This window comes from Macrobrachium nipponense, chromosome 6 (assembly GCF_015104395.2).
Source record: "Macrobrachium nipponense isolate FS-2020 chromosome 6, ASM1510439v2, whole genome shotgun sequence".
In the NCBI taxonomy this organism is placed as follows: domain Eukaryota; kingdom Metazoa; phylum Arthropoda; class Malacostraca; order Decapoda; family Palaemonidae; genus Macrobrachium; species Macrobrachium nipponense.
Genome location: NC_061108.1, coordinates 19,757,165 through 19,777,647, shown reverse-complemented (window position 1 = coordinate 19,777,647; position 20,483 = coordinate 19,757,165). Strand labels below are relative to the sequence as shown.

General features: G+C 34.5%; 1 protein-coding gene across 15 annotated transcripts in view; it reads right to left on the bottom strand.

The window, feature by feature from the left end:
* LOC135216705 (protein quiver-like) overlaps window positions 1–20,483 on the bottom strand; it is a 782,257-nt gene that overhangs the window by 103,500 nt on the left and 658,274 nt on the right. For 10 of the 15 annotated variants that reach the window (XM_064252149.1, XM_064252143.1, XM_064252139.1 and 7 more), the window contains exon 4: window positions 1,300–1,332. The exons of the other annotated variants lie outside the window; for them this stretch is intronic. In XM_064252149.1, coding sequence (XP_064108219.1) covers window positions 1,300–1,332 — 33 coding nt within the window. The remainder of the gene's footprint in view (window positions 1–1,299; window positions 1,333–20,483) is intronic. 15 annotated transcript variants of the gene reach the window in all.

The window sequence follows — 20,483 nt, the reverse complement described above, 5'->3', positions numbered from 1 at the left end:
ACACATTGCCGTTTATCTACCTCGTTTCGCTTGTACTCATCAATTAAATGAGAACCATCGGTAGAGACAAAGTCTTCACCAAATTACAGAGGACAACAAACAGTTATACTATATAACCTGGTTCCGAATGAACTCCTCTTTTCCGACTGGAGAAACAACAAGTTTAGCCAATATCTTTTTTAACTTAGAGAAATGTAAGTAATGTGGCTAATGAAAATGTTCTTCCAGGCCATTTACAATACCATCGACAGGTTTCATAAATAAATGGAAAACAAGTATGCTCACAAAAACTGGCCGAGGGCAAACTGAGAAAAGCAATGCTGGAAAGAGGATACCCTTGAAAATCTCATTTCGGCGGCCACCTTTGTCCAAATATTTCGGGGCTTATTGCCCGCATTCAGCCAGTGGGAGACGGCGAAGAGATCGGCAGAGGACCGACGGTCTTGCCACTAAAAGAAACCTTTTTCAGTTTCGCACACGACCAGGTGTGCGGAGCAGTCACATTTCCACTGGGTCCAGCTGATTCTTTACGACCATTTATTATTATTACCTCTGCGCTGTATAACTGTCTACCTGGCTCGGTTATCATCATAGTTCTTGGTCGGGTGAAAAGAAAAAAAAAATGAAAGGAACCCAGGAAAAGATTTGGAAGACGAAAACAGATAATTACTGTTAGTGTACTTATTATGAAACTGTAAACATAAACTGTTTAAAAATTCGTCCTTTCCTTAATGGATTAAAAAATTATATAACCTAAAAGTCTGAAAACTATCGCAAAACGATAATTACTATACAAGAAGTTTAAATATAACTCCATAATCACAGAACAAAACCAGTAAAAGTTTTGAAAATCATTTCACTAATAAGCAAAAAGTGTGGTATTATTTAAAAAGAATTAAATAATTAGATGCATATATATATTGCACATGTAATTATAAAATTGCTTCTTCTTACTCCCATTGCAAGGACAAAGAGAACATTCAAAATTTCACACCTGGAAGAGCCCATCAAAGTAAAGCAGACAAGAACAGCCCCTTTAAGAATCCTATGTAAATACAAAGCAAAAATATCGGCGAGTATTCAACAATTGCTCAAAATCCATGCCCCGGAAAACAAATAAACTCTCAAGTGACTTTATAAAGGGTGAGTGAATCTGTTTTCCATTATTATAAGAGGAAACCGACACCAACGCATTTTCCCAATGGTAGGCGATATTGGCTGAAATATCTGAGGTAATGGATTCTCTCTTTTTATTTTTGATTAATCATACCTGACCGCCAATAAACACGAGTTTCTAACCTTTTGGCATAAGTCGAAAATCAACAACCTCTTCTGAAATGAGCAAAAAAACAACAACAGGAACTGTTTAGTTTGGTACAAATTTCGTTTGGCTCTGGGAACTCAAATGTATGTATAAGTGAAAACAAAATAATCGGATATGATTTTAAAATCATATTCTGTACAGAAATCAGAAAATAAAGGACACTCATAACTGAAAGCTTGATTTATTATTTCAATTAAATTTCCGGTAAAACAATTTCACATTTCGAAAAGATAGTTTCTTACTGATCAAGTGACATAATTCATTACACTAAAGACAAGAATCAAAGCAAATCAAATCAACAGAAATCCAGTTGTTTGAGATTGGGTAAGACAACACAGGATGTAATTCCATTGCGTTAACTTTCAACCATCCAAATTCAAAAGATAACCAAATCCATGCAAATCAGAATTAGCCTAATAACAATAACAATGGGATTAAAATACTAAGAGGTATGGGGAGGTTTGCTTTTCAACAAAACCAATGAAGCCACTTTTGTTTTTGCAAGATAATCAACTATTTCTTACTGAGAGAGAGAGAGAGAGAGAGAGAGAGAGAGAGAGAGAGAGAGAGAGAGAGAGAGAGAGAGAAATTATAAAACAGACATATAACAGATAATCAACTATTTCTTACTGAGAGAGAGAGAGAGAGAGAGAGAGAGAGAGAGAGAGAGAGAGAAAATTCGATTGCTAATTTGAAAACGAATGAAGAATTTCATAGTTTAAATCGCAACTTGACTAGGAGCCGAGAACTAAGAAACTTCGATCCAAAGTAATTTTCACATTTCAAAGATTTCGAATCTCCGACTATGGCTGAATGTGTTTATAACTTTATATATTGTTTTTAATATTTATTTTAGATAAATCTTTCAGTAGTTTTATTCTTATTACAGTTTCTTACAGCTTTTATGACACAGTCTATCAATAATTGGCTGACTTTGCTGTCCAGCTTTCCTGATCGGTTCATAATTGTCAAACATCAGTTGTTTACCTAAAAAGAGGATAAATGCTAATTGTTTTCATGATCTTACTTCTTTTATTCCGAGGTAGTTAAAATCAAAGTCTAAAAAAATAAATAAAAAAAAATACGTAAAAAAAACAAGGAAACAAAAATCAAAATGCACTTGATTTAATATTTACCGAAGACCATAAGATTATAAATGAGCACGTGTAAACTAGAAGCAAAACATGAAAAAAGGGAAAGGAAATTACCAAACACAACATCAGTTGGTCAGGGATAATTTCCAGGTGGAAAAGGAACTTCTGAACTACATCCCCCGAAATATAAACAATTACGCATGAGGAATGACGAAAGTAAATATTGACAGTAAAAGAATTAGAAGTTTGTCAGTTTTAAATAAAAGATATTTCTGCAGCGAACTATTCAAGAAGAAATAAATATCTTTTACAAACATGTATGAGTATCATAATGTTCCATTGAAGCGCTATTCAAAATATGAATTAAAATCAAAATCAAAAACTATTAGCGGCGCTTTCCGTCCCGGAGCAGACTACCACCTAAATGAAACGGTCGGTCGAAGTCTTTCTCTTTACAATGAAGTCCTTGTTTAAAACTGTAGAGCTTTAAAGTACTATTTGCTTAAGGGTTTTCATTTATAGCTGTCATTCATAAGTTACGATTTAGCGTTGATAACTGTCGTAAAATATTACCTTTTTTAAACATGCAAGTATAACTGCGTGATCATTTCATTCTGAAGGATGGAGTGAATTAAACAAGGTCATTATACAAAAAAAAAAAAAAAAATTTGATATACCATAACACATAAAGCTGAACTTGAGAGAAATTATTCTATATCGAGTTAATGACATTATTTCATGCAAAATTCAACGGAAAACATTCCAAAATGCGTTTACTGGAACCACGAATACCAAAAATTATCTTGAATGGTACAGAAAACATACAATTTGACGTGGAATAACTGGCTGCATGCAAGTTTTCTAATCTGAATTATGCTACTTAAAATCTCATCACACTGCAAGAATGAGCATTCTCGATATAGGATCATGAATATAGACACTAATTCCTTTATGAAGGAATGCACTGCTAGAAGCATTAAGTAAGGGACGTGAGTTGATTAGAAATTGGATAGTTGTAAGAAGGATGGGCCAGCATATGAAGAGGTGACTAAGCAACGAACGACTTAACACACACTCTCTCTCTCTCTCTCTCTCTCTCTCTCTCTCTCTCTCTCTCTCTATCTCCACTATCATCTAAGTGCAACGTGAGTAAGCATACAAACATCAAGAAAATGCTTCGTTTTTCGTTTGATAGCCGTACTGTTACCAATATTACTTTCCTTTCTGGTGCCTTTTCGGCTCTGGTGTGTTTTTATTTAATTATCCGAAAATGTCCTACACAACAGAAAATAGTCGATTAGATGCAGGTCGTTCCCTAAGCTTGAACAATTTTATTTGAATTACAGGTATCTGTTGCTAGTACCATAAACTTAGGAAGAACATGATTCAACGTGACACCATTTTAGACCCTATTTAATATATATACATACATACAAATATATACATACATATATACACGCACTATATATATATATATATATATATATATATATATATATATATATATATATATATATATATATTTATTAAAAAAATATACTAAAGCTTACATAAAAATGCCAATTTCTCGCTATGTTCCCATCATGTCTTTTGGGATGAAGCTGCTGACCCCACACATTTTTTTTTTATTTTAAGAACCATGGTACCCCACTTCACTTAATGTAGAGATCGAACCTCGGGAGCCAGGTACTGTACACATACAATGTTGCGATACCGAATGCTCGAAAGCTGATCGTCTCAATATATGGAAACTAATACAAGTATTCGTGCTACGTTTGATTATGCTGACGAAAACATATTTACATTGTAGGACGATACATGACATGCGAACACTCTTCTGTTGATAATGAAAAAAAAGGTAATTCTTTCATTCTGAAGCTCCGTAATTTTGATCAATGAATCAATAGATATAATTTCACCACATTTTTTTTCTTCCTTCATTCTTATATTTCTAATTTGAGAAGATCCCGAAAATTCAAAATATTTCTACTACATATTCAGAAGTGTAAGAGGCAAAGCGATGAGGGTAAATGACGGAAGTGGTTTGTGTATATTCACATCCTTTACCAGTTATTTTTTATTCATAAGAACAGAAATAGACGACTAATCTTTTAAAGCGTAGTCATAACATCACTGATAACGTATGTAAATATTATATTAATCTGTAACACAATGTCGACCTTAATCACAGTGTTGATACTTTACAACCAAACAATTTGCCTTCTATCCTCGTTTAAAGGAAGGAAATAATATCTATTATTAAGGAAATAATATCTATTATTATTAGTATTATCTTTCTTTTATCCAAGTGTTCTGAACACATTTTACATCTAAATACTAAGTTCCTCATTTATTCCTGGCGACCATACTTAAACAGACATACCATAAAGATTTTTTTCCTTAATCCTCTAGCTGCGTAAAAAGGTTTTAAAGTAGGCCTACTAAATTTAACAGGGGCTTACTTTTAGCCCTCCATTATAAAGCCATTTTAAAGTATTTAAATTGAAGGATTGATATTTTCAAGTATTCACTCGTATGGTTAAATTTCAGTAATTTTAAATGAATGGAGATAAACTTCAGCCCTTGTAACGTAAAGCCAGTTTTGAAGAGTGCATTTAAATTACTAAGGCTACAGCGCGTGAAACTTTGATCAGAGACACGGGGTCTATTTATTTTCTCCAACCAAGCAATAAGTGAAAGGCAGTCAATTCATTGTTTTAATTTTAACAAAAATTAAGGTTTTATCTATTACAATTAATATAGCATAGGAGAGAAGTTACGAGATTTGTTCTCTAGGATAAATTTTTACCGATATAGTAATAATACTTCCGCTTCCATGAAATTACTCATATTGAAATTTTCATGTACTAACAGGGTCTCAATATCGTTATATTTATGTAAAAATATAATCTTATACTACATTAAGCAGTGACACTACCTGTTCATTACCCCAAGAAAGATAATTATTAGTAACAGCATTACCAAAGATGATATTAATTATAGCCAGTAGCAAGTGTGGTTGCTTCATAAAATACAAAATAACAGGTAATTTTAACGACTTTTCAACAGATAGGAATTAACCGAATCATTCCTATGAAGTTCAGATGACTAAAGACTATTATATTCACAGGCTAATAAACTATTCCTCACGATAAGGATAACAAGCCTCCATCATTCTGAGGACTTTTGACATTTATTTAAACAGCCAGGGGGAACTGGCAAACAAATGTCTCCTTAATTTACACCTCTGCTAAAGCCATTTGCAACACAAGAGTCATCCTGGGATTCCCTGTTTTCTCTTTTTATGAGATTTAAATACCAAGATACTTGCAGAGTTCATAAAATTTTGATAAAAGGTAAATATCAACAAAACGTTCTAGTGATGATGTAAAATGACACTAAAAACAAAGCCTCACATACATACATACATACATACACACACATTTTATAAATATATATATATATTATATATAATATATATATATATATATAGGTATATATATCTATATATATATTATATAGATAATATATATATATATATCTATATATAATATATATATATATATATATATATATATATATTATATATATATATATATTATATGTGTATATGTGTGTATATATATTTGCCCGTACACCATTATTTTATACATTCACAAATATTAAGCAACAAATGTTTAATATCTAAATCATTCGACTTCGGAATAAACACCGAAAGGGAATTTATAAGTGACCTCTTATTACTTATAAATTCTCCTTCGGTGTTTACTCCGAGGTAAAGATAATTTGATATTAAACGACATTGCTAGCTTGTTTGTGTATGTATGTATGTAGATATTATACATTTACATACATACGTTTTATATACATATGTATATAAACACATACATGCATGCATAAATTTTATGCTAGAAATGACGTTTCGCCATAAATTCATAACAACCAAAACTATCTCCAACTATCATGAATTTGTAGCCTTCGCTCTCAATAAAACCTTCTTTAAGGAGGTTGGAGGTCGCATGGAAATGATTTGAAAAACGAGGTATCCAAGACTCTCGGGTCCGGTTCAGCATATTTTGTCGTTCAGGTAATAACCGTCCTTCTGGGAGGGATCGCAAGGAGATAAACACATAAACGGTCTATCGAGTCTTGAGTAATTTTCTTCGCTCTCGGTTTTACTTCCAGTTATTTTTCAGCGCAACGGTTTGAGACGTCTCTTATAGGATTGTTTTCTCTCTTTCTTACACACATCTCTTCCATTTTTTGGATGATGTTTACACAAAAAAGGCACTTTTCTAATCGAAATTAACGCAGACTTTTAACAATTAACTCAAGATTGTCTATAATTGTGCAAATGCTGATCTTTAATGAGATACGTCTTACACCATTCACCATTCTTTCATTCCTTGTACAGTTAGTCGACTCTCCACACCCACGTATATATACATACACATATACACACACATATGTATATATACATACCTACAAACAGAAGTATTCTGAATTTCAAGAATTTTCTAGTTCTCACTTTCAATAAAATTTACCATAAAGGTGATGATTGTGACCCGATTCTCTCAAAAGTTAATCATATGAAGCTGGTCTCCTAATGAATATTACCAGCAAAGTTTCATTCAGATCTGTTACACAGCTCTTGAGATAAAATACACACGCACACACACACACATGAAAATGTGACATCCTTCCAGCTTTGCAAGCGAAGGTAACGTTAGATTCTCTTCACCGGGTGTGAAATTGTACAAGTTCCCTTCCTTTGCTGAACTAACGATTACTTCCTCTTCTTGAACATTTCTCTTGAATGACTGATAATTTCCTTTCGAGAACAGACAGCTTCGTTCCTTTCGTGAACAAGCAATCTCTTTTCCTCCATTTCATTCTTAACAATAACTTCCTGAAAAGACTGTTCTTTATCGAAATGCTTTATCTTCAAGATTACAAACAGAACTGCTTTTTCTGCTTCCGATTTCTTTCGTTTAATTTTATTTACCCGTCTTTTGACCTTTACCTCTAAAAGAGAGATGCATGCGAACTGAATTACACCATAGAAACTATTTATAGACTGACGACTTTTCAGTCACCTTATTAGGATACTTTCACTATTTGTGCAAATGAATATGGAAGGAGGTTATACATTCATTTATGTTTAGTTGTCGAAGAGACATCTCGAAGCGATGTTAATTATAGATTTTAATTAAATTTTGTGAAAGGGGGAAGGGAGAGAGAGGGAAGGGACCAGGTTTAGACTAAAGCGGCGTTAATTAGATTCTGATGTGGGTCCTTTTTTTTGTTTTTGTTACAATAATTGTTGGATTTCAAAGAAATTCTGTAGTCGTGGAGGCTGTCTACAAAGAACTTATTAAATTTCAAGATAGGTTAAGGGTGATTTGAACCAAGGATTTTTTTGTCTTCCCTGTCTATAACAATCGAGATTATTACGCTATTTTTTTCTAATAAATTTCACAAAGGCTATATATTAGTTTTATTGCTTGGTCAATCCTTTTATATATACAGAAGTTATTAAAACAAAGCAAACTAACCAAAATGCAACGAGGATGTTCGGTCTGTCTACATAACAACTAGATCAGTTAGGAGAAGTCGAATATAAAAGACCACAATGGCAGAACACCAACAGTAAAATCACATTTTAAAATTTCTGAAGCCATGGTCAATAAACAAAATTGAATAACACATGAAATGGAAATCAAGAATAAACAGGCAAGCAGCTTTCAAATAGTATGGTATTTACTAAGGGATTCAGAGCTGATGGAACGCTGTTTTTCGGCAATAACTTTTTATTAAAGCGTCGGATAAAGGTGAAGGTTGGCAAGTGTATATTTTATAACCATACCTTATTTTTGCGAGTATCGTTTAGTACCTACGTTCGATAGTTTTGATATTATAGGGTCAAATGAAGTCGCCGATGCCGGAACAGAGAAAATCACAGAAAAGGATTCTAAACTATTCGTGACGTAAAAATATGACGTCACGAGGCTCCGCCCATCCACAAGGTAAGCAGTGAGTAACTAACAGTAACAGGTGTATGGATATGTTTACACAGCCCTCTATACATTTCAGAGGCCATGACGTAGTGTTTTTCGTATTCACATTTTAAACCATCTTATGGATTTCCATGCCAATAAAGCACTGTTTCGTACTTCGTCATAATTTTAGGAAGTACTATGCATCGCCATATGAGTTTGATTAACTTTTTTACTTATGAAAATGAGGTTAAAGCTGCGCTTACCCACCCAACCATCCGTAAAAATGGTGACGTGTTTTCAGTGACGTCGGTACAGCGTATCCTCCACTATACTTTACCAAATGGTTGTTTGACTTATGCTTAAATGTCATTTTACCCATCCTGGGCAATACGAAATTTTAAAAATAAAATCAATATACTGTAAAATGATATATAAATTTTCAAATAATTATGTTTTAATCTATGGGTAAGGGGAATGGAACTGCGTCACAGATACGTCATAAAGTACCACTTGTTCGAAACGGTCCGAGTAAGGCAAGAAGTTGGTCTTTTTTCTAAGAGTAAACGGCTTAATACAGTGTACTTCAATACAGTGTACTACCATAAATTAGGACAATGACAGAAACACTCGGTGCTTTATTAGCAAGGAAATACATACGTCGGTTTGAAAGTGTTGTACGAAAAACATTATTTCATGGCTCCTGGAATGTTCAATGGGCAAGCCCACAGTCAAGAGAAGTTTTCCTCATATTTAACCTTCTCTTCAGTGTGGGTGGAGCCTCGTGAAGTCATAGGTTAACGTCACCATTGCGCTCAAAACCATTACCTGCTATTTTGATGGCTCTGGAATAGGAAACTCACTTTTACTCTGATAAGTGCCAGATTTATTGACCTTAGGTACAAAATAATAACTGCAAAAAGTAGGTAGGGTTATAAAATATGCACTTGCCAACTTTCACCAGTACCCGATGCTTTGCTAAAAAGTTATTGCCGAAAAACAGCGTTCCTTCCATCAGCTCTGAATCCATTACTAGGTTTGATTGTTCAAGTTCTACAGGGGAAAGGGAAACGATTTCAAAGCATAGACAGAATTCAAGGATGAACCTTTTATATCTTGTAATTATATTTCGTATTCTACTAAATTCAGTACTTTTCACTTAATTTTATACTTGCTGCAGTCTTATAATTGTAGAACATGCCTATATATGGAAGATCTGGTAGATCTATAAATAAGTTTTTTTTTCTGAACGTTTATACGATATTGCCTTCAAACTATTTAACTTTCCGATTACCGACGTTTTACCAGGGGTGACTGATCCGGGTAATGGCGACGTAAGATAATTTACCATAAATAAATCAATAATCCTTTTATAAGTAAATCATGAAATTCTAAGGTGCTCAGTCTCATTGTTATATAAATTTTCATAAGACTCCGAAGTTCTCTACTTGTCACTTTCGGAGTTTGTCGTTTCGCTGTGATGGCAACTGCAAAAGGATAGTCCTTTCGAATTCTTTTTTTTTAGTTTTTGATCAGCGCGGAAAGAGAAGTAAAGTTTGCCAGCGCATATTCTGATTAAATAATTTGCTTACCATTTTCCTATAATTTATTTCTGATCTTTGTGACTGTCACTAAAAAATAGTTCGGGAATCCAAATTTCATAAGACGAAAACAACAAAATTTTACGGGGTCCAGATAAAATAATAATTAAAGGATAACTGGTTAACAAGGTTTTGCATTTTTTTAATGACATATTTCGCTGTCATATATCATTTCATCTACGCTTTACATGTTTTTTCACTTAAGAGATTCATAGACATTTTCCCAAAGGAAATTCGAAACTGAACGACCTCTTTGGAAATCTTCAACTCTTCAAAAGGAATCAATGTGAGGACATGGCTTTGAATTTATCCTGAGTAGGAATTCGTTATGAAACAGTAATTTTGCTTCACTCAGACAAACAAGATTTCATCTCCACAGATTTTCTCTGACGGGGAATTAAGGAGTGTTGATTGGCTACAAATGCTGAGGTCACACATTCACGTATCATGGCGGCGCATGCCCACGTATGTGGAACATGGGCATCTGCGTGGTGAAATGGCCTTGAACAGCTGGTAACCTGACACGGGCCGATGGGCGTAAAGCCAGCGCCTCACAGTGCGCCGCAAATGTACCCACTATGCAAGCCTGTTGTGACGCCTACTTGAACTGGCTCGACGAACTCCTGCACTTCCCCTACGTAGTGCGTGGCGAAGCACGTAATACAGACGTTATTACGCCGCAAGTGTAACGTTCTACGTTGCTGACGTACGTAAACTTCACGTTGGCCCTACGCACAACGGTGTGAGACCGCAAGGTACAAAAGGACAGGCCTGTACACAGTTCCTTGTATGAGTTTTGTTCTTTTAATAATTCATTAATTTGTTGTGAAACTGTTTCCATTAGTTTGTTACTGTAAAATTTTGACATTGGAATAAAAGCAATGTTTGTATGAACAATTTTTCATATCCCCAGTACTCATACATTAGCACGAGAGAGAGAGAGAGAGAGAGAGAGAGAGAGAGAGAGAGAGAGAGAGAGAGAGAGACTTCTGTGCATATTTTGGTCAAATATTACTTTGTCGTGAGTTTGTTTTATCATTTCATATGTCTAGACTTCTATGTTAGTTTGCTAACTTTTAGCAAGGAATAACAAACAATTCTTTATTTAAAATCAATTTCCTTGTATTGGGAATTTTAGTGTGTTGCCGACACCTGACCTTTATTACCACAGCTTTACCAGCGTGCCACGTCGTAAAGGGTTGTAAATGCGAGGCGGTTGCCCCGTAGTCATCCCCCATCACACGGAGCTCCACATGGTGCGTGGCGGGAACTAGGGAGCAGCGCCGTACCACGCGGTTGTGTCCAGCACATACCCGGTCACGACGACGTTGGTACTACGTAGAATCTTTAGAGCTACGTCAAGTGACGTTTGGCGTGAACATTTCAAAACACGAGCGGCTCGCGGCGCTCCCGCCTACGATCTAACGTAGGTTTTACGGTATACTGACTTAAAAGCTGTTGCCAACTAACAATTTCCGCTCTTGCATGGCCGTGTGCGCGCGTTAATACGTGAATGTGTGACCTTAGCTTTTAAAAAAAAAAAAAAAAAAAAAAAAAAAAAAAAAAAAAAAAAAAAAAAAAAAAAAAAAAAAAAACCCGCTGTACATCCTTAGTCGGATACGGTCAGGGGAGGGGAAGGTGTTCTTTAATTTATTTCACCTGTTCATGAGACCGTTTTGGTTCGTAAGCTTAAATAATCTTACTCTTCTATTTCTTTCCTAAGTTTGACTTGCGAGTTTCTCTTAGTTGAACAAACCTACATGAAACTACTTATGTAATGTACAATCCTAAATTCCTAAATTGAAACCGAATTACAGCACACAATTCTTTGAGGAATGCGCATCCTGGTAGTTATCATCACTATTGTTTGAAAAGCTTTCGCACATTATTTTGATTTTACTTCCATTACTTCAAAATAATTTCACTACTGTAGTTTTGTTACTTGAGATAATTAAGTAATTAACGTTTGGTAAGCGACCCCTTACGAATTTTAGTCCAAATAATATGGAGAGAGAGAGAGAGAGAGAGAGAGAGAGAGAGAGAGAGAGAGAGAGAGAGAGACTGCAGTAGTTCCTCGTGTTTTATGACATTTTCCCCATTACTAGCAACGGAGTTTCGGTAAACTTCTCGCCTGTGTGTGTCAAACTCGATTATCCATCACCCACAGAGTATTCCTCTTTCCTTTATCCTTGTACAATTTTCTCTTGTTTTATAGACGTTCTATTTATCTGTCTATTTCTTCGTTCAGATCTTATCTTAAAACATAGTCACTTGTAACGTTATTGTGTCTTCATTTTATTGACAAGAAAAACTTGATATTACAGTTTGTGAACACTTACGTTTTTCCAATGAATGTACAGGCTTTCATACGTTTCCAGTATTTTTTGTGAAAGCTACCGATGCACAGGAATATGGTAAACTTTCTCCTGGACTCTCAATTATGCTTCAGTAACTGAGCGAAAACTGTCTGCTGCAACTTTTGTCTTGTTTGCTTGCCCACAAAAGTTACACAAGGCAGCCTTTAGAGTTGAAAGTGGAACGTGAAGGGAATACTGAATTTATGGAAATTTGTTTTTTGTTCCCCTTTTTTTTTTTTTCTTGTTTGTTTTAGTTTTTTTTTAAAAATTTATTTAAACAAAAAATTGATTGACACATGATGTCAAGATTTCGGGAGAGAATGGAGATTATATAGTCCTCACATCTATACAAATGACGGACGATACCTCCCGGTTGGGAAGACTATCAAGGAAATTTAAACCGACGCTAGACAAATGATACAAGCCGTTAGGAGAATTGGTAGAGACTCAAAAGAGAAAAGGAACTATTAATAGAATTTTTTGTTACTCTTTACTTCTCGTCATCATCACATTTTCAAGAATTCAATTTTTGTTGTGCACGTTTTTACAGTAGTACATATATTTACAACAATTTTCAAAATATAAACATAACAAGAAAAAGGAAACGCAACTTCACTTAATTGGTCTTTCTCTCGTATTATCAAGTGGAACGTGTTTGTTCAGCCATCTCTTATAAATAAGAATCACAATAATCGTATAGGATGTTATTTTTGCAACGACCGTTGGCCGTAAGGTTCATATCAATACTAATCATAAAGAAGGATATAGTGCACGGGGCATGAATGGATATCAACATGGGAAAAGAATTAAACAACAAAATTCAAGTCTTAAAAAATGAGGGAATGGATATCTTGAATAGAAAATATGAACAGAACATCAAAACCAGCATTATGTATTTAACTGCAAATCACTTCACGGTTGTTCGTGTCTAATTCCTGTCAGTCAAATATTCCCCCTATCATTTATATCTGTTTACATAGAATTATCCATAAAAATGGATTTTCAGTTAATCCTCCACATTCACGTATCGTATCAAAAGGCACCGAATGCATTCCATCCCGCAGGTAACGAATGAAACTGTTCTTATAATGGCAGGAGTTCACATAGAGACTGAACTAATGGTAATGCCTCCTACACGTCACAGTCAAATATATGCTCTTTAGAAAGAGGTCATAAGCTAAGCCTATCTAGTCATAATTCATCTAACAAGAGAGAGAGAGAGAGAGAGAGAGAGAGAGAGAGAGAGAGAGAGAGAGAGAGAGAGAGCTATTTGATATAACTGTCGCATCACGAGATTTTCACTTTCATAATTCTTTCATAAAGAGAATTTTCTGGAACACTTTTTCTGACGATTTCCGACAGCTGGGGTGCAAACAAATGTAGAACGTCTCACAACAGTGGTTATTCCCTACATCAGTCCTACAAATCGAAAGAGCTTTCAGTGAAATCACACTTGAGATGATAATGTTCGAGTCCTACAATAGTCCTACCTGGTACCAGGGCAGCCTTTCAAAAAATGTATGTCATGTGATAAGGTACATCACTGGCCCCAAATTATTGAAGATAATTTTCTGAGTTCATTTTTTCATCTTTCTAAAGCTCAGTAAGGCTTTTGTTTAGGTAGTTTATTCATATCATGTAGACATATAGAACATACATATACTTGCGCAGAAAAAAAATATATATTATATTATAATGACACTCAACTTGCAGACATTTTCTGATAAGTAACAAAGTCCGTTAACAAAGCTCCTTTTCTACAGCCTGCACTTGAATATTTTCTAGATATCTCATAGTGAGCAGTAACTCCACTAGTTCTTACTCTAAACAACCTCCATTTTACTCTGATTTTCAATAAAAGAAATATTTGTAGAAATATATCACGTCTAAGGTGGTAGCACAGGGATAAATAAATATAATCATATGGTAGTCCGCTGAGTCAAGACACACACACACACACACACACACACACACACACACACATACACACACAATATATATATGTAATATATATTATATATATATATATATATATATATATAATATATATATATATATAATTTGTACATTTTGTATTCTCTGAAGGGCTGGCTTCAGAATGACTTAACCTTCCGATTCTCAGAGGGTATTTCTGGGATGAATTTGCCAGACCTTCGCCCTTCTCATCATTAACCTACCCCATTCAGCTACCTTCCAGGCACTTGAATTACGGACAGGAAATGCAAAAATATTCATCTGTCATTTTACAACATATTCGGAAATTTCATGACCCCGCAAAATGTTTCTGGAGCATTCTGTGTGAAAGAACTCTAGGGCACTATCAATATTTCCCAACAATTCTCTTCTAAAATATACCATTTCTCAAATTGTATGAATCTGCTTTAGACCTTTTATGGTCTCAAGATTCGAAACAATGATACAGAACTTTCGTTCAGCGTATTTTGAAAGCGTCCAGCCATAACGAAGATAGCTGTCAGTTTTAATTCAATTTACATTTTCGAAAAGCAGTTCCTCTATTTCTATTTTTACATGGACCCATCTTAAGCACGTCCCTTTGTCACTTCTTAGTTGTCTTCATCTCTGGCATGTCATGTATCTATTCTAGTTTTTAGCTGCCTCCATCTCAATCACATCTTGTCTCTATTTCACTTCTTTGATACCTCCATCTCTGGTATGTCTATTTCCCTTCTACGTTGTTTTCATCCCTGGCATGTCTCTATTACTATTAACTTCGTTTTGTCTTCATCTCTTGCATGTGTCTATTTCACGTCTTTGTTGTCTCCATCTTTGGCACTTCTGTCCCTCCACGAACAATGTGATTTCTGATGAATAATACTGATGGTATCTATGCTCTACAGGAATGTTACACAACACACACTTCTATGTCAATTTTAACATCCTTCAAAACTATTTCAGTATCTGTCACATTTTTCATATAACTTGCAAGCAGGGATATCATTAGTAGCAACTTTTAATTCATGTCTTGTTCTAATAAGGGTGGGAAGTACACAATCACAAGATGTAACGTTTGAACTCTAAAACTACACCATGACATAATCTAATACTTTTACTTCGTCCATGCATCGTTTAAAAACCATTCAAAGGAATGACATACTCAAGATTTTGATTTTGACAAGATAGAAAATCTCAGGTCACTCATAATTTAAAGGCTTTCAATATAGTGTCCTCTTCGGAGCGACATGGAAAACCATTAAGACAAAACATTCTCATTACTTCTCACCAAACGTGACGGAAAACATTGAGTTTAACCTGCCGTGCATTAGTCCACTAGATATTACAACTGAAATATATATAATGCATGGTTGTCAAATATATTCAGATTATGATAAAATAAAATCTAAGGGAAGGAACTTGACTTAGAACGGCTGATAATGATCAAACTTACAAGGTATTATAATTTTTGTCCAAAAACCTATAAAATATAAAGTTGAAAGTCGGTTGATAAGCCTTTCTTTCCCCTTCAAGTAAAAATAAAAAAGGTAAAATATTCTATCTTTTTTATACTTTTAATAATCTTTTAGGGTTAAATAACTGTTCAAGACTACAGACATACAGCCCAACATCACATCTTACAAAATATTTAATATATAATTTTCAAAATATTTAAACAAAACATCTTATTTGTCGTGAAACCGAGGCAATGGCAAAAAGGAACGAAGATTGGTTTGCGCAAAACCGTGAGGCCTACACTTCAAATATACAGCATAACAAATATTGTAAAATCCTTCAGGTCAGGATGCAGATTCCAACAGTTAGTTACGATTACGTCTTATTTTACCGTGTTACACCGGTAACAAATACCTTTTCTAAACATTTTCAAATAATCAGAAGAATTCCAAAAAGTAACTTTTGCGGAAATGTATGGAAGCTTCTAAATTAAGATTCACTATTGACATTAATGAATATAATACACCATATAATTCTATGTGCAAAATATGACTTTGTTTATTGCCATTATTTTTATTGACTTCGCGTTTCTTGTTTTTTTTTCTATACCCTGAATTTATTTGTTAACTACTGGTGCTTACAAACTAGATTCCAATGATACGTTCAACTAATCATCTTAATTATCATTCACACAAAATATATATTACTGTAGCTATAATTATTATATATATATATATATATATATATATATATTATATTATATATATATATATATATATATATATTATATACTTAAAAAATCATAGTAGATTCACGTGACTTCATTAGATAAGCGAATACCACAGGAAAATGATAAACAGAAATCTAAGCACTTTCGTCTTTACTAAGACACTGTCAAGGAACGAATGAAATACAGTTGGAGAGGAAGTTATCAGATAAACAAAAATATCAAGAATACCAGATGGTTAATTGTCAAAAGGGTAAAATTCAAAGAGATAATACAGGATTATCGGATATCACACGGTCACAAACTTAAACATAGATTTAACGCTACCAGAAACTCCAACGTGTCCATATAGTCCAAAACATGTAAAAACTGAATATATTAATTTTGTCGCTTATATTTATCTGCAACTTTTTTCAGTATAACGGCATAGAGTTTAAATTTAGAACATTTCCATTAGCACGTGACTTCATTAAATAAGCGAATCCACAGGAAAATGATTGGCAGAAATCCAAGCGCTTTCATCTATACTAAGACATTGTCAGGGAACGAATGAAATGTTCTAAACTTAAGTCTTGGTTTATTTACACTCGATGTCTACATAACGAAAAAAGTTGTATATAAATATAAGCAACAAAATTAATATATTCAGTTTGTACATGTTTTGGACAATATGGATACGTTGTAGTTTCTGTTAGGGTTAAATCTATGTTTAAGTTTGTGACCGTGTGATATCCGATAATCCTGGATCCTCTATTTGATTTTTACACTTTTGACAATTAACCATCTGGTATTCTTGATCTTGTTGTTTACCTGATAACTTTCTTTCCAACTGTATTTCATTCGTTCCTTGACAATGTCTTAATATAGAAGAAAGCGCTTGGATTTCTGCTTATCATTTCTCTGTGGTATTGCTATTATTATATATATATATATATATCATATATATATATATATATATATATATATATATATTTATATATATACATATACAATATATATATATATATATATATATATATATATATATATATATATATATATATATGAAATTGTAACAGCCACAATGCCCTCTTAACTTCTCAAATTCTTTGCTCCTTTTTTGGACACGCTTGTCACTACAAAACCTTGAGCTCCAACTTCCTTCTTGTTGTCCGGTCGGCATGGCCACATCGTCGTGATTATGGTATAGCGGGTTCGTTTCCCGCTACCGGACACCATGATTTCTTCAAATTTCTCCTAAGTTTGGAGCCTCAAGGCTTTGTAGTGACAAAAGAGCAAAGAATTTGAGAAGTTAACAGGGCATTGTGGCTATTACAATTTCATATCTGGTAAAAATGACCAGTAGATTCTCTACACACACACACAAATATATATATACATATATAATATATATTATAGTATATATATATAAATATATATAAGAATATAGTAATATACATCTAAATAGATATAGAGGCAGACAGTTAGTTATTTTGAATGTATTCAAACACACGTGTGTATATTTTTACGACTTGTCTAATATATTTAAAATGAAAAAAAAAATTATAAGCCTTGTTAAAATCTGCAACATCCTCTAGAGTATTTAAATACGAACAAATATCCATATAAATATAAGCATGGGTGTGTACACTGACACAAGGTGTCTTTTGTTGAAATGTCCGTTGACAGCTTTCTCCCCATCGAGAAAGATCCGATTACTTAGGCAGGTGCCAACGATGGCCCGCACAACAAAATATCTCAAGTTCTTAAGAATTTCACCTTCCTTCCTTCCTTCCTTCTCATCCTCAATCCTGACAAATCCCACCCGGATGGTTACCCTTCGATGAGGGGCTTAAAGACCCTTTCGGAAGGTTTAGACAGCGTAAGGAAGCGAGAGATTTCCATGCTGTGGGATTCTCTCTATTCCGTGGTTCTGGGGAGCAGGAGCGGAGGAGGAAGTTCTCAGTTTGCTGGACTACATTATCAAAAGAAAATATAGTTTGACGAGATCAGTGAATCTCGTTTCAAGACCAACACATAGAGCCTTTGAGGAATTCACTTTGGCTGAACTTATTTCAAAATTTTCCTCTCACATGATTTTTCCACTTACTTTTTCCACGAATAATGCTCACGCGGTGATATTCATTGCACTTTAGCCTGAAATGGCACGAGAGACATATTTCCTACTCTACCACTTCTCTGGTAGCGACTCCCCTCCTCCCCCCCCTCTCTCTCTCTCTCTCTCTCTCTCTCTCAGTGGAGACATGAGCTACGCAGGTACCAGGTAGCTACTGTCCATTGGCCTCTGCATCTATAATAGTGGGTCATGGTAGTACTAATCTATGGTGAGGGTTTTGTTGGGTCGAAAGTCATTTACGTTTGTTGCCATCTTCCATTCTACGGAAAATTTTATGGAATATAGGTCGTTGTTATATGCCAAAACTGAAGGGAATTGCTCTGAAATATTTGGTAAACATGATTTTTATGTATACAGTTGTTAATGATCAACATTCTTAAGTTTTTCAATATCATCTTTGAGAAACGTGGCAAACATGTTGCCGGCAACATCTACAATCTCGATTCTCTGTATCTGTCAGTCAAGAACAATATACCCTTCGTTAATCTCTAAAGAATGGTCAAATCTTATAAGCTCGGGTCCTTTATGGTGAAGGTAAGGATTAGCGGATATAAATATAGTTGGCGCTCAAACACGTGTGTGTGTTTGTGTGTGATTGAATGCTTAAAAGATGTCTGTTATCTGACCTTTTCTATAAATTGAGACATTTGAATATAAAAATTTTTCTTTTTTTCATCTTTGATGTTAAATTTTTTTCCTTGTGTAGAACGTTCCAAGACAGTCAACTGAATTTGAAAAAAAGAATATTCGGGGGATAAGATGAAAAAAATCCAAATACCGTTGTTAGGATTGAAATTGGTCTAGCGTTGCCAAACATCAATCTATTAAAATCTTAATGAGGTAAAGGGAGCAGTTTAGTAACTGAAATAGATAAATTTGCTCCAAAAATGATTGAATCGTAATTTTTGTACACAGGTCCCGATGACAACTGTGTTAAACCAGTCATTAATATTAACATTATAAAGTGAAGAAATGTGGCTTGGTATTCTCTGACCTCGTGTCTCGGGCCAGGCACGGGTATATTATCTGTAGTTGTCATTATAGGACAATACAAAAACAGCCTTTTGTAGCCGCCATGGATGGTCAGAGTTCCTCATTGAGAGTCATTCAAGGACAAGCAAGGCAAATTATTCATAATGTTTTAAGATACTTCACAATGGAGAAACAGAACAGAGGACCCATTACTAATGTTGCAAATGCAACTCTTCGTACAGCTGAGGCAACAAAAGTTAGTGAAGCTACAGTTGAACGAGTAAGTAAAGAAGCACGAGAGTCGCAAGAATTATCTGGTAACCCAGTTTTCGATTTAAAGAAGAGGAAAAGATCGAAACCTGTGGCTGGTTTGGATGAGTTTGACAAATGTTTGCTCCGTCGGATAATTCTCCAATTTTATGAGAGGAAAGAAATTCCAACCATTAATAAAGTGTTTTCTGAAATGAGGGAAAGAACGGGATTCAAAGGGGGTAGAGAATCTTTAAAAAAAATTGTGAAAGAAATTGGTTTCCAGTACCCAAAACTCGATGGTAGGAAATTTTTGGTGGAACGATATGACGTGCAGTGCTTGCGAACAAGATTCCTAGAAAAAATGCAAAACGTCAGGGAGAACGGACGAAATGTAATTCATCTGGATGAGACTTGGGTTAATCAAAATTACACTGTAGGAAAATGCTGGAAAGATAATAAATCCGAGAATGCTTCTGGAATTAAAGTGCCGTCAGGAAAAGGTGGTCGACTTATAATTCTGTCTCTGCAGAAGACTTCATTCCAAACGCTGAGCTCACATTCACTGCAAAGAATGACGGTGATTATCACCGTCAAATGAATCACGAAGTCTTTGAAGAATGGCTTCGTTGCCAGTTG